General features: G+C 54.6%; 5 protein-coding genes across 5 annotated transcripts; 4 read left to right on the forward strand and 1 right to left on the reverse strand.

The window, feature by feature from the left end:
- Window positions 1-799: 799 nt before the first annotated feature.
- HER10_EVM0007811 (uncharacterized protein) lies at window positions 800-2,270 on the forward strand. The gene is made up of 2 exons (XM_035477355.1): window positions 800-2,053; window positions 2,172-2,270. Exons 1-2 carry the CDS (start codon window positions 1,319-1,321, stop codon window positions 2,217-2,219), a joined length of 783 nt encoding a protein of 260 aa, XP_035330808.1. The 5' UTR covers window positions 800-1,318; the 3' UTR covers window positions 2,220-2,270.
- Window positions 2,271-5,238: 2,968 nt separating this feature from the next.
- On the forward strand, window positions 5,239-7,666 carry HER10_EVM0005781 (peptidase family M20/M25/M40; the record flags this gene model as incomplete). The annotated part of the gene is made up of 3 exons (XM_035475385.1): window positions 5,239-6,070; window positions 6,206-7,446; window positions 7,512-7,666. The coding sequence occupies exons 1-3, from the start codon at window positions 5,685-5,687 to the stop codon at window positions 7,664-7,666; spliced, it is 1,782 nt and encodes a 593-aa protein (XP_035330687.1). The 5' UTR covers window positions 5,239-5,684.
- Window positions 7,667-7,870: 204 nt separating this feature from the next.
- Window positions 7,871-13,505, reverse strand: HER10_EVM0000924 (WSC domain-containing protein). The gene is made up of 2 exons (XM_035470689.1): window positions 12,972-13,505; window positions 7,871-12,843 (listed from the first exon to the last, which is right to left on the reverse strand). Exons 1-2 carry the CDS (start codon window positions 13,050-13,052, stop codon window positions 7,972-7,974), a joined length of 4,953 nt encoding a protein of 1,650 aa, XP_035330386.1. The 5' UTR covers window positions 13,053-13,505; the 3' UTR covers window positions 7,871-7,971.
- A 4,641-nt stretch (window positions 13,506-18,146) lies between these two features.
- HER10_EVM0004348 (uncharacterized protein) lies at window positions 18,147-20,921 on the forward strand. The gene is made up of 2 exons (XM_035473997.1): window positions 18,147-20,122; window positions 20,175-20,921. The coding sequence occupies exons 1-2, from the start codon at window positions 18,473-18,475 to the stop codon at window positions 20,907-20,909; spliced, it is 2,385 nt and encodes a 794-aa protein (XP_035330601.1). The 5' UTR covers window positions 18,147-18,472; the 3' UTR covers window positions 20,910-20,921.
- An 818-nt stretch (window positions 20,922-21,739) lies between these two features.
- Window positions 21,740-22,876, forward strand: HER10_EVM0009491 (uncharacterized protein; the record flags this gene model as incomplete). Its single annotated transcript, XM_035478977.1, has 1 exon — window positions 21,740-22,876. One exon carries the CDS (start codon window positions 21,740-21,742, stop codon window positions 22,874-22,876), a length of 1,137 nt encoding a protein of 378 aa, XP_035330899.1.
- Between the last annotated feature and the right edge of the window lie 57 nt (window positions 22,877-22,933).

The raw sequence follows: 22,933 nt of genomic DNA on the forward strand, positions 1-22,933 counted from the left end.
CAGCTACCCGCACAGCAACTCAAAATTTTTCCCAAGAAGGAGACGAAGAAAACGTGGAGAGCGACAAACACGATCTGTCATGCCCCTTTAAAGACAGGCAGCTTCCCGACAAGCGCATCGACCTTTTATTTCTCGCTTGCAGGGACGTTCCAGGTCGTAATGATCCTCATATGATCTCCCGTTGAGGTCATCGAAGATGCGAGAGGCCGAGGAACCGAAGATGGGACGAGGAAAGGGACCGTGACTTCGCCCTCAATCACATAGCTTTTGCCTGGCTACGACAACGTGAACGAGGTCAACCGTCCAGATCCCATCGAATCGAGTAAAGCAAGGTGGTGGGGGTCATATGGCGGAGCCGCCTGAAAGATGCGTGATGGCGCCGTTTCAGCCATCCCGGTTCAGGAGCGAGAAGGGCGAGGCAAGGATCATGTCAGACGGCTTCGTGCGGCGTGCGCTGCCCCCTCCCCATCTCACGGTCGAGTCGTCCAACTCGAACCCTCGTCGCTTGTCGTGGCCGTCACGGCGTCTGCGCTGGAACGTCAACCAAAGACGGGCAAGACTCGGTCCAAAGAGTGTCCACCTAGCCTCACTCAAATTAAACAACTGGGCGACTACTGCCCGTTGTGGGAGCCCTGCCCGTCATCCGCCCAATCGCTGCCATTCCCTCCACATGGAGCTGACTGGGGTCCGTTGGCTGGCATGTTCCAGGACCACGGATGGATCACATCTCTAGGCTCTTGGTGGCCGCCTTGGTGGCCGTATACAGTCTTGGAAGGCTGTTGGAGGGTTACTTGCTGATGTCTATCCGTACTCTAGAGTCTACGCAACACGTCTCGTCTTGTCCATGGCAGGCTGACTGCCCAAGGCTGGCCTGAGCTTTTTCTTCGTCTTTTGCGTATGAGTCCATAACCATGCAAGGTACTATCAGTTCCCCTGAAAGCTTCGATCGCAACAAGCCGTCTTGCATAGATTGCTCCGGGTCCGTGGCTGGGTCCGGACTGGGTCGCCCATGACACCCACCACTTTGACGGCAAGTCGTAAAGTCGGGTTTGCCAGTCGAACTGTATAAGACCATCCTCCATGGCCTTCAAACTCTTCTTGCTCGTCCTTCTGATCTGAACTCCTCGTCCCATTCCAAACTTGTCCGAATTTTCATTCACGTTCATTCTTTCAACACTCTCTTTACAGCTGTGCTAGACACAAGCCATTCTTTTGAAGCTTTTTTCAGAACATTGCAAGACAAATCCCAACCGTCCAAACCCTCTTTTTATATACCAAAAAAACCGACCCAATCTCTACCGTGTAGAAATCAGTCAAAATGCAGTCCAACATCCTCACCGTCCTCTCTTTCGTCGCCGCCGTCTCGGCCCACGGCAAGGTCACCTCGCCCACTCCCCGCCCCGCCGGTGATGCCTTCAAGGAGGCCTGCGGCACCACCATGTGGAACACCGAGCAGTCCGACCCGTACGGCAACATCCAGGGCCTCGCCCAGCAGGCCGGCAACAGCCTCGACTCCTCCAAGTGCGAGCTCGCCCTCTGCAAGGGCTACAAGTTCGCCGACAACTCTGCCAACATCCAGAGCTACACCCCCGGCCAGACCGTCGACTTCAAGGTCGAGATCCGCGCTCCCCACACTGGTGTTGCCAACGTCTCCGTCGTCGACACCACCAGCAACTCCATCATCGGATCTCCCCTGATCTCCTTCACTAACTACGCCTCCACCAAGACCGGTGTCGCCGCCAACAACACCGCCTTCAGCGTTACCCTCCCCGACTCCCTCCCCTCCAACTGCGGCACCGCCGGCAACTGCGTTCTCCAGTGGTGGTGGGACTCTGCTGAGGCCGGCCAGACTTACATGTCCTGCGTCGACTTCACCTCCGGTTCCGGCTCTGGCACTGGCTCTGGATCTGGCTCTGCTACCCCCTCTGCCGCTCCCACCACCCTCGTGACCTCGGCCGTCGCCTCCGCTACTCCCTCCACCCCTGCCTCTGGCAGCTCCGACCAGGCCGCCGACCCCGTCTCCGCCACTCCCTCCGCTACCCCCTCTTCTTCCGTAAGTCTTGCCTACACCAACGTCCCATCTCTTTGAGGCTCTTTTGTCATCAGAGTAGAGTTCGGATCGGAAACAGTTACAAGTGGTTCACATTCAGCTAACCTTACCTCTCATTTAGGCCCCTTGCAAGCGCAACGCCAAGCGGGCTCTTCGCAAGCGCTTCTAAAGTGGAATTTAGAGTTTTAGAGTAGACAGTCGGACTCGCATCTGATACCCGGTCAGCCTTTTTGAGACGAGACGGAAGGGACGAGAGAAAGACGAGATGACTCGGAAACGGATCTCCCAAAGTTTCACACCATGGGCTTGACCCCAACAAAATCCTGGGATTTGCATGTTCTTGTACAAAGCTTCACACTTCAATGTTCAATACTTATTCTTCACCCATTATACCCTCCCTCTCGCAGCGACGTAATCGTGACAATGTGCGTCGTGACGTGAAACGTTATGTCTATGTCGGTTCCTGGCGACAATGCCCGAATCCGGGGAATGCAAAGGTAACTCACTTTCCAACTCCATCATGTCCCCCCTCGTCTGATTTAATCTTTCTTGCGTAATTTGTCAGCTAAATTTTGTCGTAGGTTTATCGAGTCAGCTATACCAACGTCTCAACTTCCATCCCACCACCTACTAAACCACCACGTGCAACTTTCCTCTTACAGACCAGATGCACAACACAACCAGCGTCCGAACTGGCGACATTTTCAAGATGGTTTAGTGTGGTCTGATGTGAAGTCATCACAAGTCGTTCGAAAAACCCCACCAAAAAGATCACCCCTCACGACGATCGGCCAAGAGCCAGGGGTGCGTAAGGCAAGTAAACATCGCGGGAATCCACAGCTGCAAATCATTTCGCGGGGGAGTCGAAACTCTAAACAGAATATCAAAACTGATAGAAAGAGCTTGCCCTTGCAAAAAAATAAGTTCCCGCACTGCTGATCGCTGCTAGTAAACGCCCAGAAAGAGCTTTGTTGCATCCGGCCGGCTGGGCACTTTGCTGCGGATAGTGTGTACGGAGCAGTCCGCGTGGGCAAAGCCCGGTGGGAGAAGTTTAAAAACTCTAGTGCCAAGCTCGAGAGAAATTTGGAAAACCCCCCAACTTATCCGTACACCCCTTCTCTGCAGCATCCGTCCGAAACGAAACATAAACTATCGGAGACGGGCGGCCGTTGAAACTTTGATCAGGACGGGACGGGCAGGCTTCCCATGACTCTCCGGTATATCGGGCACCATGAACGGCCGACGTAGCCGCGTCGAAGCCGGGCGAAAGCAGGCCATGCTGGCTAATCAGGTACTCAAATGAGAGCGGTATGGATTTGAAAACGCAGGTCTCTATGATCCGCACGTCCTGTCCATCCCAAAGCCTGCACCTCCACCATCGGCGATTGACGTCGATTTCCATCCCTTCTTTCTGCCCGCCCGCAACCATCGAGTCATCAGCTGTCGCAGCCCTACCGGCCTGGAACTTCGGACTGGCTGGGGAGTCTTGGCAACCCGGACCAGCCAGAAGCATCCTGCAAAGGCCGTGACGGTGGCGGAGCCCGACCAAAACGACCGGTGTGGAGACCTTACAGCGCGTAGACGATGATCACCACCCATATCCACCGAGGTGAGTGGTCCGGTTTCTCGAAAGAAACTTCCAATGCCTAGCGATAGCGATTCAGCCTGGGGAGTCTGGTTCGATGAACCTACAAACAAACGAAACATCTACAAGGCTCCCAGTGTCGATCCCTTGGAGAGTATTTCAAGCAATGAGTTCAGCGAATGAGGTGTTAGACTCCGACTTACCATCCAGCGACAGAGTTCACTAGGAGAAACGCCAGCTCCACCCACTCGTCGGAGTACTCCAGCTTCTCTGACCTCCAACGACGGCCGCTGGCATGCCAGAATATGGATCTCATGACCTGTAGGGACGTACTTCACCGTTGACTTTGGGCGTTGCGTTGATTGAACCACGGCGTCAACGTTCACAATATATCCTCGCTATACTTAACGGGAGACTGCTCTTTCCGACACTGACATGGCGAAGAGCGAGCCATAGGCCCGACATCTGGTCATCATTTTGAGAGTTGGCGGTCTGAAGCCAGTATCAGTTCCTGGGCCACGTCGTTGTCATATGTATACGATGGGAAATTTTATTCAATGGTCACATTCTCGAATTATAGAAGTTTCTCCGCGAAGTCCACCTTCATAGAAGCGCTTCCGATGCCTCCCGATACGGCAGACGAGCCGTACCTCGCTCTAGTGACCCAGCCCCCATTCAACTGCTGTAGTATTTTCCTGCTGAATATCCCAAAGGGCCTGAGTCATAATGTGCTTTTGTTACGATGTTTCTCTCATTCAAAATGAACTGCCTTATCCAGACGTCATCTGTCAGCTTTGAAAAAGCGTCCAGGACATCGAGAAGAGCACAATTTAGCGTGAGTGCCCCGGCAGCATGATGATATTGGTAGAAAGGGCTGCGGGCGGCAACTCGTGCGCTGTCGTTGACTCTGAGGACTCCGAGTTGGAACCAGTCGCGAAATGATGCCGAAAAGATAGATTTCTCTGTCGTTCATTGGCAAGTTGCGGAACCAGCCACGGGCAACGGTAGCAGCCGTAACGGTGCTTGGCATGAATCCCGATGAGCCCCGCACATCGGCCGGGAACCCCGCGCCGAACCCGGCTGTCCGGGCGCCGGCGCCGTTGTAAACTTCTCGCACCGATTTGAAATCGAACACAGAGCCTCTATAGCTTGCGGTTATACAAAACTTCTAGAAAGTGGTAGGTCACATCTATCGAGCCTAATACCTATCGTCCTTGCGTCACTCACCAACAAATCGAGCATCATCAACCCCCCAAACACAATTCCCCGACTCTTCGAAATAGCCGACCGGACGATACCCGACGCAACTGAACTTTCACCATCCATCGACCAACCAATCACTCCACCCCTTTAAATCTCCACGCTCCGATTAGGAAGGTCCCACAATCCCAAAAAAGTTGCCCGCGGCATCTCTCCGACGAGACGGATTGCATGATAGCACATCATCGCCCAATGCTCCCCTTCCTCTCCAAACCTCTCCGTCCCATTGGAGCTCCCTCCGACATCTCCGTATCGGCACCGGCCGCAAACCTCCCCATTCACCCACTCAGCCAAACGGTTCACATCCAACCGACCACCCCCCCATCCCCGGGTCCTCCCAAACCCGGCTTCGGCAAAGACTGGGGTCCAATGCCGTTATCAATAAACCCCACCAAACTCCTATCTCGGCGGGGGAAAGCTCTACGTTAGTACCTATGTGGGATCGACTGAGAAGGATGGAGAGCTCTCAAGCAGGAGCTTAGCTGTGCCTATCACGCAATGAGCCCCGACACGGCAAGGATGGATTCGGTGGGATTGCATACATAACGACGTTCACTCGTCCCTGGCCAACCCCTTGCTGTGATTTCCTTCCCTTCTCTCAGTTCTCGACGTTTTGAGGAGTCAAGGGTGGCGGTGTTGCTAATCCAAAGCTCTACTACCTCGACCCGGGGAACATTGGGGTTGCTCAACCAGCAATCATTTGATGACTTGAATTGGTCCACCATATCGTTAATTGCCAACACAAACCTCTCCCATCGCCACCCCTCGGGACAGAACTCACAGCCCAAAATGCGCTCCCAACTCCTCCTAACCCTCCTCTCCGCAAACCTCGCAGCATCCTCCTCTCCCTTCTACACCGAACCTCAATACCCATTCATCGAAACCGAGGACATCCCCAATCCCTCTACCGGCACCGGCCCCGGCTCCGGCGCCAACCATGCGGCCTCCTCCTTCAAATGCGACCTCCCGCCCCCCGTAACCCCCTCCGACGGTCTCCCCTCCGCCCGCGACCTCTTCACCTCCAAAGCCGCCGTCCAGAAACAAGTCGAGAGGCACGCGGCCCTCGTCCGCGTCCCCTCAATCTGCTACGACGATCTCGGAGACTTCGATAAAGACGAGCGCTGGAACGTCTTTTACGAGCTTCATGACGTGTTGAAGAAGACGTACCCCGTCTTGTAAGCCTTTACCCTCGCCGCCCTTCCACCAATTCCTCATCCTTCTCGTCCTCCTCACCCTGCTCTTCCGACCTCTCCTCGTGATGCTCTTCAGATACCAGAAATGAAAGCCCATATAAACTGACACAACCAAAGCCACGCCCGCTCGACCCTCGAAAAAGTAAACACCTTCGGCCTAGTCTACACCCTCAAGGGAACAAACCCATCCCTCAAACCCCTCCTCCTCGCAGCCCACCAAGACGTCGTCCCCGTAGCCGACGCCGCAACCTGGACCTACCCGCCCTTCTCCGCCCACTACGACGGCGAATGGATGTGGGGCCGCGGCGTCTCGGACGACAAGAACTCCTTCACCGCCCTCCTCTCCGCCCTCGAGACCCTCCTATCTCTTCCCGGTGACGATGGCGCCGGCAGCTACGCCTGGACCCCGACCCGCACAATCATCCTCGCCTCCGGCTTCGACGAAGAGTGCTCCGGCGCCCGCGGGGCGGGTCACATCGCAACGCACCTCCAGCAGACGTGGGGCAACGACAGCATGGCCCTCGTCCTCGACGAAGGCGGCATGGGCCTGCAGCAGCTCGACGACGGCACGCTCTACGCCCTCCCCGCCGTCATGGAAAAGGGCCACGTCGACATCTGGATCAACCTCCACGTCACGGGCGGCCACTCCTCCGTCCCCTTCCCCCACACGGGCATCGGCATCGTCTCCGAAATGGTCGTCGCCCTCGAATCGAACCCCTACTCTCCTGAACTCACAACCTCCAGCCCCCTGTACGAACACATGGTCTGCCAGGCGCGCTACTCGCCCGACGCCCAGCCCAAAATCACCCAGCTCTTGGAGGAAGGCGACCTCGACGCCCTCGCGGCGGAGCTCATTTCCATCGATCGGCCGACGCACTACCGCCTCCAGACCTCGCAGAGCGTAGACTACTTCCAGGCCGGCCAAAAGATCAACGCCATGCCCGAGAAGATCAAGGTCGGCGTGAACTACCGCGTCGCGCCGCAGAACAGCATCCCCGAGATCCAGCACAATGTCGTAAAGTACATTAGCGGCATCGCTGAAAAGTACGGCATCAAGATCAAGGCGTTCGAGGGCGACGACGAGTACGAGAAGTACGCTGCGCTGCACAAGTCACACGATATTGGGTTGATGAAGAAGCTCGAGGATGGCGTGAAGCCCCTATACGACGTTGATTACAATGGCACGCTCTTTCTCAGCCGCACGCAGGCGACGTTGCCCGCTCCCATCTCGCCTACCACTGGGCCTATCTGGGATCTCTTCTCGGGCACGCTGCAGTCCAGCTTCCAGTTCGACGGTGGAAAAGTTGTTCCCGTGGGCGAGCTGATGACCGGAAACACTGACACGAGGCACTATCTGGGTATGTATTTCATCAGTGACTAGCACGGGATCCAGAAAAATGGACAACGAGCTAATAAATGACAGGCCTTACTCGCAACGTCTACCGTTTTGTACCTATCCGCAACGGGTACACCATCAACGCCCACACCATCGACGAGAGGATCAAGTTTGAAGCACACATGGAGATCCTTAGATTCTACTACGACCTCATTCGCAACTTTGATGCCTCAGACGCCTAGGCAAACCATGATCATGAGTGAGATCTGTTCAGAGATGGTTGAAGAGCAATGCTTGACCATGATCAATGGGATAAGGCATGACTGTAGAGCTCAGAGGCAAATGTCAATGAATCGATGATGTGATATGAACAAGATAAGGTAGTATGAATTTGAAGAGAAGTCTAGATATGCAAGTGATTGTACGGCATCCAGTCTAAGGGCATGCCTGGGTATGTAGAAAATATCATGCTGAAAATATCCGAGGTCTTCTAAGATAGACCACTATTATGCAATAAAATTTGAAAACATTAGATGGTATCCACCCATCAGTTTACTGTTTGTGTGACTAGAGGCCCGCCAGTTGTAGGCCAGGCTACCGCAGTCGACAGTGCGTACAAGTCAAACATGCGCGGTCCGCCGCAATAGTTGTTCGTGGCAGTAGTAGTCGTGAGCACACCGTTCGTCGAGAATGTGCTGACGCTGCCGTAGCAGTAATCCTTGCAGGCGCCCCGTCCGACCAGTGACGTGACGGCAGCGCCGTTGAATTCAAAGCTGCTACCACCGTAGCACTCGTGGTGGTATTCCATGAAGACATACGGCAACTTGGTCGTCGAGGTCGGCGAGTTGCTGAAGAGCGAGTTGGCGTAGCCAATGCAGAGTTCGGGTGTACCGCTGTTGTTGGCAAACAGTCCGGGCAGTGCGTGCCCATTACCGGTGTCCTGGAAACAGCCAATGTAGTAGTAGCCGTTTGTGGGAGTGGCAGTCGGACCGGCAGTAGTGCTTGCGAGGGAAGAGCTGCTTGCCGTGGTTGATGCGGGAACGGTGGGTACGGGTATGGTTGAGGAAGAGGATGTCGGCGGCGCTGCAGATGAGCTGCTACTGGTGGAGGTCGTTGTGAACGCCACGACAGAGCTAGACGAAGAGCTTGACGAGAGAACGGACGAGCTGGAAACCTGCGAAGAGCTGGTGACAATAGGCGACGTAGAAGAGGACGAAATGATTGCACTCGAGCTGGAAGAACCGCTGGCAGTTTGGCCTGTGAATGCAGCCGATGACGAAGAGGATGCCGAGCTGCTTGATTGGACAACGGAGGAAGAGCTAGACGGAAGATCGGTTGATGAAGATGACGCCGGCGAGGCGGAAGAGCTCGAGCTCAAGATCGAGGAGGTTGTCTGAATAGACGACGTCGACACCACACTAGATGATGAGCTAACGATTGTCGAGGAAGTCGATACTACAGTGCTTGAAGACGAGCTGGAGCTGGCTGGGGAGAATGTGTACAGGTCAAGACGCCCACCAGCACCACAGTATTGAAGCGCATTACCCTTGCAGACCATGTTGCAGTCTGTCAGGGCAGCCGGCAAGGATCCAGCGTTGGTGGTATTGCCGCAGAAGCATTCCCGGGCGTACTCAACACCCATGTACTGCCAGTTGCCGGCAGAGCAGAAGGTGGCGCAAGCCTCGACAGTCATGGTATCCGCGGCAGTGAAGGCACCAGTCAAGGCACGAGTGTTGCTACCTTCGGTCTGGCAACCCAAGAACTTGTAGTTGCCGGCTTGAGGGGCGTGCTGAGGAGCCGAGGGGACCTTGTTCGGGATAGTGTTGCTGTAGACTGACAACCTAGCTCCGCCTCCGCACAAACCGGTCTTTGAGCCAGCGCATGGCATAGAACAGTCCGACTCCGAGGCAGAAGTTTGGGACGCCTTCACATCCCAGCCGCAGAAGCACTCGCGGCTGTATTCGACTCCAAAGTAGTTGAAGGCTCCTCCGTTGTAAGCGCCGGCGCTGCAGAATGCGGCGCACTGATCCAAAGTCATGTCGTCCGCAGCCAGGAAGGACTCAGCCAGCAGGCGAGTGCCGTTGATGAGATCCTTGTAACAGCCAGAGTACTGCCACTGGCCACCGATAACAGCTGGCATGGCGGAGTTGATGGGCGACATAACCATTGTAGACGAAGGGCTGGAAGATGAGGTGCTCGAAGAAGAGGTCAGTGTGGATGAGGCCACCGTGCTTGTAGCCGGCGTGCTGCTGGAAAGTCCTGTCGCGGAGGAACTGCTGAGGATTGCGCTGCTGGATGCGCTTGCAGAGCTTGTCGAAACAGTAACGGCACTGCTAGAGGACACAATGCTTGAGCTGGAGCTCGTAGCAGCTGGTACCGATGAGCTGGAGCTGGAGCTTGGAGCGTTGAGAGAAGCGTAGAAACCGGCAATGTCGAACGAGGTGATGTCGGCGTACAAGCTCATGTGGCCACCATCACCTCCGCATGCCTGGGTATCATCACCTGTGCAGTCAAAGGTGCAAAGGTTGAGAGACTCAGATCTGTACGTCGAAGGGGTCTTGATGCTTCCACCACACCAGCACTCTTGATGGTATTGAACTCCGGAGAGGATGTAACCCTTGGCAAGGCAAAGAGTCTGACATTGCTGGAGAGTGTTGGTTTTCTGCTGATCAGCCGTGTTGACAGAAGTTTGCAAGTTACGGCCGGCACTACTTGTGTCTTGGAAGCATCCAACCCATTGATAACGCGCGGTGCCATTGGTGAGGAGAGGTCCGACCTGCTTCGAGACAACAGTGCCAGAGAAGGCGATGTTGTGCAGTCCAGAAGCTTGGCCAGTGGTGGGATCGTTACCATCGGAGCTGATGGTCCACAGAGCCTTGAGCGCTTGAGACGGATGGTTGGGCTGGACAGGCGCAGCGTGAATGCCGACACTGCCGATGGCACATGTACCAGCAGCAACCTGTGTTCCCTCAGTAAGCTCGGCAGTAGGGTTCAAAGCAAACAGCTGAGGCGTCGCAGGGGGCTTGGAGATGGTAATCGTCAAGGGCGCGCCACCCTTGTTGCAGACTCGGATTTGCTTATCGACCGAAGTGCCGGCAAGAACATTGCCAAAGGCGACGCTGTAGTCTGTGAGTGCGTTCCAGTTGCCTGCGCCGTCGGAGAGTTCGAATGTTACAGCGGGAGCATCGTTGACGGAGGCGCTCAACGTGAGGACGGAGGAACCACCGTTAGACCAGATTGCAACCTTTGAGGAGTAGGAGCCCGCGGTGGATTGGAAGAAACGGAGAGGGACCGAAAGACTCTTTCCAGAGTCCAAAGTGGAACCAACAGCAGGAAAGCCCGAAGAAGTGAATCCAGCACCTAGAGTGCCGTCGTTGGTGAAGTTGGTGTAAATGCCAGTAGTGTCCTGCCAAGCAAATCCAGTAAAGGTGAGGGTGCCGTTGCCGATGTTCTGGAGAAGAGCCGTGGCGGTGAGACCATCGGGTGAATCGCGCAATACGAGTCTTCCGAATGTGATATCCGATGGAGTCGCCTTAAGAAAAGCTCCTTGCTTGACGACGGTGCCCTGGACTGTCACAAAAGCGCTCGCGGCGTAGTCTGCCGAGGCGTTGACAGCGAGTGTAATAGCACTGGTGAGGAAGCCGGGTACGACCTTTGCAGCAGTGTTTGAGAGATCCCACGTCACGTTGAGGTTGAAGGATGTGCCCGCAGCTACGGCGCCTTGGGGGAGAGTCGAGTTGGAGCACGACCAGGACGCGTCGGCGACGGAACATCCAACAACACCAGCCAAGGCGACATTGGCCTTGCAGCTGACAGTGGCGCTCGCGGTAGATCCAAGTTCCAGGGAGCCAAAGTCAAGAGGAGAGGTGCAGTTGACGGCAGAGTTGACCGGCGCACCAAAACAGACGAGCTTGTTGGCGTTGACGTGGAAGAAGACTCGGCCGTCGCCGAAAACGGGACGTTGGTACTTGTTTGTGCCTTGAGACGAAGGTAGGGTGATGGGAACCATGACACCGTCCTGAGGAATAGCCTTGAAAGCCATGAGACCAGTGTTGACATCAGTAATCCAAACGATTCCGGAACCAGCCTTGCCATTGTCGGAGGTAACTGTCATTTGGCCAACACCAACACGGCCGGCGGAGATCCAGGAAGACTGGCCAGCGAGACTGAACTGTGGCACGCCCTTGGAGTCGAAGCCAAGCTTGTAAGCAACAAGGGCACCGCCAACAGTGGTTGCATAGATGTAGCCACCCTCAGCGGGGTAACTGCCGAAGCCGCCATACAGAGAGCCACCAAGCTCGATAGTCTGCAAGACACCATCACCACCATCTGCGGCCTGACGGAATCCACCAAGATTGTCAGCGTTGACCACATATGTTCTACCCTTCTTTCCTGCAGTCACGCCGATGCGGTTAACACCAGCGCCCTTGAAGACAGAACCGTCCAAAACGGCAAGACCAGAGGAGCCAACGTCGCGGTCACCTGCATCAAGCGCGACATAGTCGTAAGGTTGGAAGTAGTCGATGAGAGACCATTTACCAGTAGCCGACAGCTCCATCTTGACGATACACTCATCAAGTGTTGACATGGAAATTCTGCCGCTCGCCGGAACATTGCCATTGGCGTGTCCCTGGCCATTACCAGCCACGAAGTAGACGTTGTTGCCGATGGTGGGCAGACCCATACCACTCTGCCAGATGCCTGCCTTGCCGCTTCTTTCGTTGGCAAGGTCCAGAGCCTGGGGGCTAGGTGCACCGGGAGCTGCTTCCGTCGCCCACATGCTAACGGGACCGACGCCTGGAGTCTTGCTGACCGAGACGATGTAGCCGGTGTAGTTCCAGCGACCGCAGTGTGATCCAAATGCAGCAACAATGTGGCCATTAAGCTCCGTCAGGGCTGGGCGCTGCAGGGCCACACCACCAACAAGATACCGGCCACGGTCGTTGTCGGCATTGATACCGTCAATGAGAGTCGGGAAGCCAGAGACGTCTTCGAGGCTAGGAATCCGGAGGGCGTACATCTTGTAGACTCCATTGGCGGTACCGGAGGTGGTTCCGTCCCGGTAACCCTTTGAGAAGAGGTACATGATATCGGTGTTGGGGTCGATGATGGGGGTTCCCGTAACGCCGATGAAGTCGGGGATATCACCGCAGTTGCTGTCGGCGGCGAGGAAGGGTGCTTGAAGTGTTCTCTCCATCAAGCTCTTGCCAGTCTTTCCGTCAAAGACACGGATGATGTTCATCTCAGAGGCGGTGATGACAAGCTCAGATCCGCCATTGGGCGTGTAAACCAAGGGCTTGGCGAGCCAGTTTTCCTTGGCATTGGGGGATTGGAACGTCCATAAACTCTTGAATCCTGAAGAGCCGGCGATATTTGGGTTCAAGTTGTGATTCGGAAGATAGCCGGATTGCGGTGCATCCTTTCGGAAGAGAAGAAGTCAGTACCGGATACTCGTTGAATTAAACCCACATGGGGCTGGCATGCGGAAGTCTCGCCGGCTGCCGAGCCGCAAGCCAGTGTAAGCGGGAACAGAGGAACGGAACTTACAGCATCGCGGTATGAATCGGTAGAGGCAAGTGAAGCAACAAGCGCCGGCAATGAAGCCAGCAATCCTAATGAGAGTCTCATGCTGGGCTGTTGAAGAATGAAAGCAGTTAACAATCGAATGCCTGCTTCGAGTATAACAGTCCCAGAAGTGCCGCGAAAAGTGAATGGAGATGAGCACTTGGTGATGATGGCATGCTTGGATTTGTCCGGGGCACAGGGCGGATAATAAACAAAAGTATGTGCCTGCCAAGTCTGCAGGCCAAGCTCAAGGTCTCAAGGTCTGAACTGTCTGATGGGCGGAGGGCGACACACCAGAGGACGAGACGAGCAGGGCAGCTGTCGTCTCTTCGAGACCGTTGTTAGTCGAACACATGGCGCGAGCTAGGGCCGGTCGAAGGCGGTTAGCCGGCGATGCAGAAGCCCTTCCCAGGGTGACTGCAAGCGCGAGAGTCTACCTTAGTGTAGGGTGTACGGAGTACTTGGACGATAACCGTATGAGTGAGGTAAACCGGCGCACCCATGCTTGGGATGGGCTGGGTTTGGGTTGTTTCGACTGGCGATGTTGGGTTCCGTAGGGATGGTGCGGATAGCCAAGCCTAGTTTGATTAGGGCGAGATATTGGAGGCGCCAGAGACATTTCAGGACAAGCGGAAAAAGCACAGCTGGGTAGGCAGGGAAGTCTTGTCTTGGGAGGGGGTCGATCCGGCAAGGACCGTCTAAAACACCACCAAGCGAACGCACGCTCATGTTCTGAGCGTAAAGACGCGTAGACAAGACTGGACTCGAAAAGGCCAAGACAGATGCATGGCCAGAGAGCTTGGGAACCAAGGGAGCGGAACGAGACCGGGCGCGACGGCGAAGGCGACGGACGACTGAACTCGACTGGCTGTGAAGGCATCAAGCACATGTTGGTCGAAGCCAGAGCCATGCGCCCATGGGGACCCGGGGAAGGGCCACAATGTGTCCAGACTGTCGGATGGATCCGTGGAGAAGGCCATGTGACGGTCCAGGATTATTCGGATGGCAGGCCTCTCGTTCAGAAGCGAGGCAAGGCCATTGACTCTTTCTCCATCTTCCGCGCTCTCTCTCTCTCTCCGTTTCCTAGGTTGAAATCCACTTGGTCTGGAGCTGTTATGGGTTTGATGGCTGAAGCTGGTGACTCGTGAGGTTGAGATCAGTTCAGCACATCAGCAGCCGCAGCCGCAGCCGCAACCTAACGGTAGGTATGCGCGCCTCTTTACTCTTACACCCAGCTGGTCGGACGAAGCTTTGTGGCTTTAGGTCTCGGGGTTGGCGTTTGCCTGGGTAACTGCACCATAAAATTCTTCCATTGTCATCGGGTTGGGGCTGAAGCGTCCGAGAGGCGTAAGGGAAACAATCGGCGTGGTTCAATTTGTGTCTAGACCTCGAAGAGGAAGAAAACGACCGACGCGGGGCGGCAGCTAATTACTTGCCACGAGTAGATTGGCTTGGTGTTGGTTTGCGTTTCCTTTTTTTGCATATCGGCAGAATGAGATCTTCGCAGGCGCATCCAAAAGTTGAAGACATGAAGAAGCAAGCAACAGACCAGTGACCACGGACACTGGCTTTGCTTGGTGCATCTGGTGCATGGGAGAGCCAAGATTCTAGTCGGGTGAGGCGTGAGAGATGCAGCCAAAGAGCCCAAAAAAAGAATCAAACGGAGGAGAGCAGGGAATGTGGCCTGGGGAAGATTAAGTGGCTTTTCTGTCTAAGCCCGATATGGAGTTATGGGGTCTTGAAGCGAAGGGCGGCGTAGGCGGGGACAACCCTCGAATCACGCACCTGCCTTCTGCGACACTGGACACAACGGATGAGGAAAGGGCACTTGCCTCAAGCAGTGTACCTAGGTACAGAGTACGGCGTAGACGTATCTTTGGTAAGGCAAGAGTCTGGAAGGCACTGGGGTTACCAAGTCGCGCACCTGCACTTGCACTTGCACTTCACCTGCACTTACACCAAACCTAAGTGACCGGCACGGCTGCACTTAGCCACGCCGCACTTTTCAGGAAGACACCACGAGTGTTCTTCTCTGGCATACCAATATACCTCAGGTAGGTACGGAGAGATGTGCTCGGAGAAATTTGCATTGGCTGCTTGGCTCCATCATCTTATTGTGCATAAGGTTACTGGCGCTAGCCATGCACGCTGCTGCACGCTGCACTCTGCAAGGGCGACAGCACGCGGTTGGGGTTCAGCCGGAGAGAAGCTACCGCGGAACACCTGAGAAATAGCGTCCACGCTTTCTCCCTTGGTCGTGGAAATGCACGTTTTCTTCTGAGGTAAGGTACTTCGTACGAAGTAGGTACACCATCGTGAGGGCATGAGGTGATGACGTCCATTCGGGAAGTTGGAAGGAGGCAGGGTGGCCCCTCGCTGGCTTTCTCGCCAAACTCACTTGGACACGAAGCCGCGACTATTGAATCTTAATCCTCGACCTTATCGTACAATTCGGGAGGGGAAGAACGATGAGGCAGGCACGCCTGAGGCAAGCCACCGTCCTGCCGTCATCCTCGTCCTTCTTTCCCGCGTTTTCCATCTTGGGCGGGAGACTACCTTACTGACGAGGGTGGAGGAAGAGGAAAGACCATCCATACCTTCCTTGAATCCTTACCTTCCACTACTACGAATATGTACACGTGCTTGCCAGCCGGACGACGGTGCGCACCTTCCGCTGCCCTTCCATGAGTGGGGGTGGCAGGGTGGCGGCCCAAATCATCGGTTCCAACATGTTTTGGGGGCAGGTGCGGTCGTTTGTTCGCGTATTCCACCTGCACTGCCGGTCCTGCCTTCCAACTTCCTGCCTCCAGTGCACTTACCCCACCACTGAACATCACCACGAGGCTTCGCTCCGGTCTTCGTGGCGGATAAGCAGCCTTTTCAGCTTCTCACCGACTTGTGTCCCCGTGCCTCTTCTTTCTTCCATAATCATCATCACCGGTTGTTTGCCTCGAGTTTGCACTTCGTCGCCATGTGAGATGCCGTCTCATTACGGATGCGTCTCTCATAAATACCATGAGCAAGCAACAACCGCCACATCACGCCGGGCCCAGCTGAAATAGCCCTTTCTTTCTTTTTCTCGCAGCTTGTTCCACCAAATCACGAAAACACAAATGGAGCATTGATAGATCTCAAACATTGGCTTCACATTGGCACTCGGCTGCATCGTGACAGACGCCCCCAAAGACCCCCTTCTCGTACGACGCGCTGCCCATCGTATGCCGACACCCTCATTGCGTTTCTGCACTTGGTCGTTCTTGTCTTCATCCCACGGCACTTCAACTTCCGAGTCATCATTTTCCTTGCAGGCTGCAGCCGTCGCGTCCCGGGTGCAACTCTGCAAACCAACGTAGGGCGCATAAAGAGCAATTTTGCACGCAAACTAGTCAATCATCATTCGTCGGATGTTTTCTTCATCCCAAGGTCTGTTCGTCACAGTACGGATGCTCCCTTCTGCGTCGTCCCATCTCACATGGCCATCCCTTGGCTTGGCTGCAGTCACTTCAGTAGTCTCCCGTAGTCTCATGTCGGGAACCACGGCCCATCACATTGATCACAAACTTTCTCTCTGTGCGCTTAGGTTTGGTTTCCTTTTTCCACCGTGTGTATTTGTACTTACTACTTCGTGTAAGCGCGACGCCAATGTAAGGTACCAACGGCACTCTTCGCCCCTTGGACACAAACAAACTTCCCATCAACCTTCTACAAGTATCTTTGTCTTTATTCCCACCATCAGCCGTTTCCCTCAGACTCGGAGAAGGACTGAGAGGCTATCTTAGTCGGAACATGATCGAATGGCCTGTTTAGGCAGTTCGCTCGGGTACACTGACAGATTGAAGATGCGGCTACCCAGCTTGGGCAGACTACGAATGAGGCCTGCCTCTTTTCGGCCATTATTCCGAAGCCACGCCGATTCAGCGTCCGGTGAAGCTTCCAAAGTGCCGACAGTCGCGCCATTTCTGCTGTCTTTACCACCCTGACGGAGAGGCTGATACAGCGACCACAGCGACCGCTGTCCTGTCTATCATTATCAATGAAGGACTCTTTTCGCGACTTCACACAGGTCCAGCAAATTCATGGTAACAGCCATGCTACGACTCCGATCAACATATTGTCCGCCCCCTTTTCTTCTCAACTTGGTCTCCGTTCATTCCGAGGATCCCTTCTTGATGCCTCGTACTTCAGCAAGTCGCCGTCCGTTTCGAGGCACTCAGTCTCATCAGCTTCATCTCAAGGGCCTTCAGAAGGCCAAAATGTGTCAAGTTGTCCCGACTTCATTCGCGAACGTGACGGCGCGTAACCTGGCAGTGCCTCGAGCGTTTCAGTTCGCTTGACATTGTCAATCATCTCTCAAGTGACAAGATGGATCATTTACCCTGGTCCCGAATCCTCGGGATTGGCTTTGATCTCATGGGGCCACGTCAAGAACTGCCGCTCGTCGCATCCCACATGGCAAGTTGCGGCTCACGAGGCTTCAAACCTGCACAAAATGTGTACGGAACGGCACCGGCGGTGAGGCGTTCTTCTACTCGAGCCATCTCAAAAGCCATTCCAGCTGGATGTGTTTCAGATCTATAGAGCGGTCTGCCAAGCCATCTCCTGGTCATAGCCACGCTTTGCAGGTGCCAAAAGTCGTTGCTAAGGAGGATGCCGTCGCCGCCACCACATCCGTGTGTTTTCTCTTGTTGTCTTTTTTTATCTTCCGCGAGCCGGTCCCCGAGCGCCTATTGTTTACCACGTCGATCATAATGCCACACTCGCTGGCGTCGTGGCTCTCTTCTACCTCGGATCTCAGAAGCCTCGAACCAATCGTTCAGGGTCGACCGTCTCTCCCGTGCGGCTCTTTACGCCTCACTCCTTCATCTCAAGTTTAGACGAGAATTCGATGCTAGTTCATCTTGATTTTCCTGTACCACGTTGTTGCTCCACTCAACGCCCCTGATTTCTCAGCTCGTCACAGCAACAAGCCTACGACTCAACTCTGAGCCGCTACGGAGACCCTTACTCGAAAGAGTTATTACGGAGTCCAAGATACGCTATTCGATCAGCTCCATTACTTTGTTCTTATTCATCCTGCGATCAACCAGTCAAGCACGGTTCTGGGGTGGTGCCAAACCACTTAAGCATGAATTACATTCTGTTGCCCCCGCAGAAAGGGCCGCAGTGGATTCACGAGTCAGGGATGGTCTGCGACGGGGGGGAACCCTTCTTGCAGACAACACCTAAGAATACGAGTAGCTGAACGTTAGCGGCCTCGGTAATGCGACGCCGTGACCAGTCTCCACCATGGGGATGAAAAAAGATTGAGGCGTCCGAGGTTTGCCGGTCGGTATTGACCACGCCCAATTTCCTCTCCCGCATCTTCGACATCACTGTAATCAGACGACCAATCAACATCCGTCGCCTCAACTTCAGGTCGTGATATTGGTGGACTGCGTACGCTCTGTGTGTATTGAGACCACTCATCGCGACTGAGGCCGGGAATGCTCGCACGCCTTGGTCTCGTAGGGCTTGTGGCCACCTGTGCCTCAGGGGCCTATGTGCAATGGCAGGGCTGTAATGCTCCTTCAAGCAAGACAGACGTCTTCGTTCCCCAGAGTCTGAGAGCCACTTTGGAGCCGTCAGACGATGGACGCCAGAACCAGTTGACCCTCCAGGTCGGGAGATGGGTGGAAGAAGCGGAATGCCAGGATCTGGCTCGAAGGATGCCCTATGCAACACTGGAGTTCGCAATGCTAGGCCGTTCTGCTGCGTATCAAACCACAACCAAGACAACATGTGAAAAGCTCAACTTTTCCAAGAATTGGCGCTCGTCACTGGTCAACCCCTTCAGCCTTCATTTGTCTATTTCGGAAGATATCGGCTATCTGCCACCATTGTCAACATTCCATACGACTTTGCACCTCGAGGGAAATGACTCGGAGGAAATCAGCTGTCGTCAAGCAAATATCACTCCAGCACTAAGTTCAACCGTCACCGCAATCGTCATTTACTCGACATGGGCCATCTTTCTCTTTGTGCTCCTTGTCGGTATTCTACGCTCTACCTACAGCACACCGATCGCGCTGGACGATGAGGATGACGAAGAGCAACGCTCGATACGGACTGTCCTACCGAACGTTGGGGATTGTCTCCAGTACCTTCAGTTCATCTTCTTGACTGGCGGGCTCAGTTTGCGGTATCCTGGATTCTACCAGCCGGTAGTCAGTCACCTCAACTTGTTTTCCCTCTTTGTGAACGGCCCAGTCACCCACGGCGTGGTGTATGATAGGGTTGAAGACGGCATCTACGTATTGAATGGCACATACGGCGGCACGTATGGTCTGGAACTCATGACCCAGATCGCGGGTGCACCAATGACCATGGACACTTGGTTGAACATGGTCGTTCTCATGTTCATCATCGCCTTTGGTGTCGCTTTGATCCTTGAGGTCGTCTGGTTCATGAAGCGAAGTCATGACTCTGACAGCGAGTTTTCACGGTCGGCCGGCGGCATGAGATACACGGCTAGTCGTGTCTTGCGTGGTATCTTGTCGTATTCCATGTTTCCGCTTGCAGCTTTGTCTTTCTATCAGCTCGATAACGCCTCGATCCTCCCCGCATACCATACATCAATGGCTGTCGCACTAATTCTTGCCATGATGGCCGCTTTTATTTGGCTTATCCGGAAGATTCCTACGCGCAGCCTAGGCGTCCTAGTTTTCGACAGCACGAAGCGTTATCGACAACTCCGTGCCGTGGATGATGCCCGTCGCCGGGATGGAACTTTCATTTTTGTCTTGTTCGCCCTCACGTTTGTCCGCGGCGCCGCCGTCGGTGGCCTGCAGATTTCCGGGCCGGCTCAGTTGGCCGTCCTCGGTGCCTGCGAGCTCGTGCTCTTGGCTAGCATTGCCGGGTTTCAAGCATACTCGACATTTTCCATTGGCAGCATTGCGGCGACCATTCGGCTTTGCAGCCTGATTTTCCTGGTTGCATTCCTTCCCGGACTTGCGACACCGATCAGCGTCAAAAGTGCTATCGGATATCTTCTTATAGCTGTTCATGGCGGCATGCTTCTACTTGGCTTCTTCGTTCCTGCTCTCTGTGAGCTGTCGAAACTTCTCAAGGGCTGGTGGACAGCACCGCGACCAGAGGTTAGCTTCGGATTCCAAATGTTTGATTACTCTTCTAACACGTATTCTGCAGGTATATGGCCTCCGCCAGCTCCGTCGACGCGAGGTGTCAAGAACCAATCTCGCCTCCATGTATACTTCCAGCACGCCAGACACATCGTACCCTGAGCCGAACGCCGTTGAGTCGCCTAACGCCGGCTACCTTCGGCCAACGTATCGGTCGGATAGTCCCAGCACTATGCGCCTGGATTCATCAACTACCTCAAGTCGATACTTCCGGCCACCGCGGTCCAGTGCGTCTATCTCGTCAGTTGAGAACCCGCGTAGTCTCGGCTCCTCCTTGTACACTACCTCTACGCCTTCAAGAACGACATCGACTTCTACCACATTAGTAGACAAGCACTCTGTTCAGCGATCCGAGTCAATCATGTCTCCCAGCCGGTTGTCCGAGTCAACCGAGGAGTCCAGTTCGACATCCCAGAGGTCACCCACCAGGCCCAGCGATGGGCCTCTCGGGCCACGTTGGAACGACTATTCTTTCCGTGAAGCAGATCTCTACTACAACGTACCTCGCCCGCTAGAAAGGGCGTCAGAGGAGTCGCCCAGGCCACCGGCTCCGCGGCCCTCCTTGCGGTCTTCGTCCGGACTATGGGCAAGGGTAACTGGCCAATCTGGCACGGGGGAGCAGGGTTTCCAGGTTGTCCGACCTCGACCGGCCTCGGAACAGGGCTTCGTAGTTGTTCGACCAAACAGGCCGAGTAATCTCGGCAACGATGCTTCGGGAAGTGCGCCCAGGGTGCCGCAATGATTTGCTCTGGTCTACAATCACTTTGGTGACGAGGAGTTCCCTGGGAATGTCACATGTTGAATCATTTGATCTATGTTCGCATCATTGTAAATAAAAAAGTTAACAGCATAATGCGGCGTTGGGGGTGCATTGCTTTCTGGGCTATCATTCATGGCTTATTCGATTGCTCGGCTACATCAATTTATTCAGGACAGAATTTCCAGTAAAACTTTGGACACTTTCTTCCACGAGATCAAGAGCATATAAAAAACACATGCACCTAGTCACGCTCTACTATAAAAGTCATCCCATCTCAACTGGACAATGATTTCCCCCACGGAACTTTGTTCCTCAGCGGGCAGTTGCCTAATCCGATCCGGTGGGTCCTGTAGAGCGCCATATGATTGGCCAAGGCGACCCTAGCGAAACCACGACGACATGCCCGCATCTCGAGTTGATGTAGAGCTACATATCAACAACATTTTGGACGCTACCTCTGGTCGGATTCCTAACGTCAAATCATCACGATCAAGACCTCATTATGAGAAAACTCAAAGAGGCCTGATGCCTAGGATGTCACGTGAGCTGACTCCAACTGCTGCCTGAAGACCACTGAAATGTGATCCCGACTTTTCTGCATAAAAGCTGCCCTGGGTCCGTATTACCAAGAAGACGGAAACTTCACAATATTTGCTCTCTATTCTTCTTTACCTGAGGAGCACTCAATATAATCAAAGCTTTGTACAGTCGCTTTCCTGTGTACGCATCCCTGATATCCCTTGATCCCTCTTCGGGTCACCAACTCTAGTCACCATCACCAACACTTCAAGAACACACAACGGCAAACAAAAATGCTGTCTTCTACGCGCCTCATCTCCAACATCCCAAACACAGTATCCTTCTTAGCAGAGGCGCGCGCAGGCTTCACCGCAGACTTGGCCTCCCCGCCGTCCACCCTCAAAGAACAACAAGAACTCTTGACTTCGATTCAGAGTTTTGCGTTTCAATTCCTCAAAGCTGCGGCTCACGCCTCCCACTCACACCAGGCATCTGCTCAGACGGACCACGGTCCAAGCGGAGAGCAAGATGAAAGTGATCATCATGTGGTAAAGGCAAACACAGATCCAGAAGCAAAGACAGATGATCTCGCCCAGCAAGGTCTCGTCATCCTTTGGGGAATGTTCACGTCCACAGCGCAGGTAATCGACGCAGACGACGCGTTTCAGGATCGTCTTGTAGGTTTACTCGTGTGGACGAGGGAGTTTGACGGGGCTTATAGACGGCTTCACGGCCTCGTCGTGGGCGGTGCTGATGCCGGCGGTGGTGGTTGGGAGTCATATGGATTCGGGCAAAGTCTACAGCTCGCGTGGGAGCAGCTTGTCGTAGACTTGCCGAGCGCGGTGGCGACGCAGAAAAGTCGGAACCTTGCGGCGTTTTCAGCCAAGGTGTTGGCGATGGGGTTGTGCAAGGAGTTCATTGCTGGGACTGCGTTCTGGGTTTTTGAGAGGGCTTTGGGCGGGGACAGGGATAGGGATGAGATTGTATCGAGGGAGTTAGTACCTGCGGCCGTAGTGTGGTTGAAGCACGCTTCACATGCCCTCCTCGCGCGTTGCTGTTCCTCTCCCGCGGCAGGTGGGCTTGATATCATCACTAATACGGCAACGGATCCGATCTCGCGGGCCGATGCTCCTTCAACGGACCAAACCACCGCAGAAACTCAATACGGTGAGCTCAGCATGTCCCAATGGCTGCGATGGCGACGCCGTCTCCAGGAGCTGAGTCACGATGCCGATGCCGATGTGGCGAGGTTGGCGAAGAAGGGGTTCATGAGTATGATTTTCTGTGGGAGGGATTTGGGGGTTGATGTGGAGGGGGAAGCGAGGTTTGCGGAGAGGTTGCAGGGGGTTATGTATCGGGAGCTTGTGAGGAGTGGAAAGGAGGTTGTAGAGGGGGATGAGGTTGAAATTGAGGTTGATTGGGTTGATTGAGTTCTCTGGGCTCTTGGGTTTGAGGGGTGATGTTGGGGAGCGAATTGTGGCGGTGGT

Source organism: Colletotrichum scovillei (assembly GCF_011075155.1).
Source record: "Colletotrichum scovillei strain TJNH1 chromosome Unknown Contig00008, whole genome shotgun sequence".
NCBI lineage: Eukaryota > Fungi > Ascomycota > Sordariomycetes > Glomerellales > Glomerellaceae > Colletotrichum > Colletotrichum scovillei.

Bases quoted from the DNA above. Each gene is read 5' to 3' on its own strand.
- HER10_EVM0007811 (XM_035477355.1), top strand. From the start codon at position 1,319: ATGCAGTCCAACATCCTCACCGTCCTCTCTTTCGTCGCCGCCGTCTCG. The intron at 2,054-2,171 runs GTAAGTCTTGCC...CCTCTCATTTAG, and splicing joins CCGCTACCCCCTCTTCTTCC to GCCCCTTGCAAGCGCAACGC.
- HER10_EVM0000924 (XM_035470689.1), bottom strand. From the start codon at position 13,052: ATGAGACTCTCATTAGGATTGCTGGCTTCATTGCCGGCGCTTGTTGCT. The intron at 12,844-12,971 runs GTAAGTTCCGTT...CTCTTCCGAAAG, and splicing joins CCGATTCATACCGCGATGCT to GATGCACCGCAATCCGGCTA.
- HER10_EVM0004348 (XM_035473997.1), top strand. From the start codon at position 18,473: ATGCTCGCACGCCTTGGTCTCGTAGGGCTTGTGGCCACCTGTGCCTCA. The intron at 20,123-20,174 runs GTTAGCTTCGGA...CGTATTCTGCAG, and splicing joins GGACAGCACCGCGACCAGAG to GTATATGGCCTCCGCCAGCT.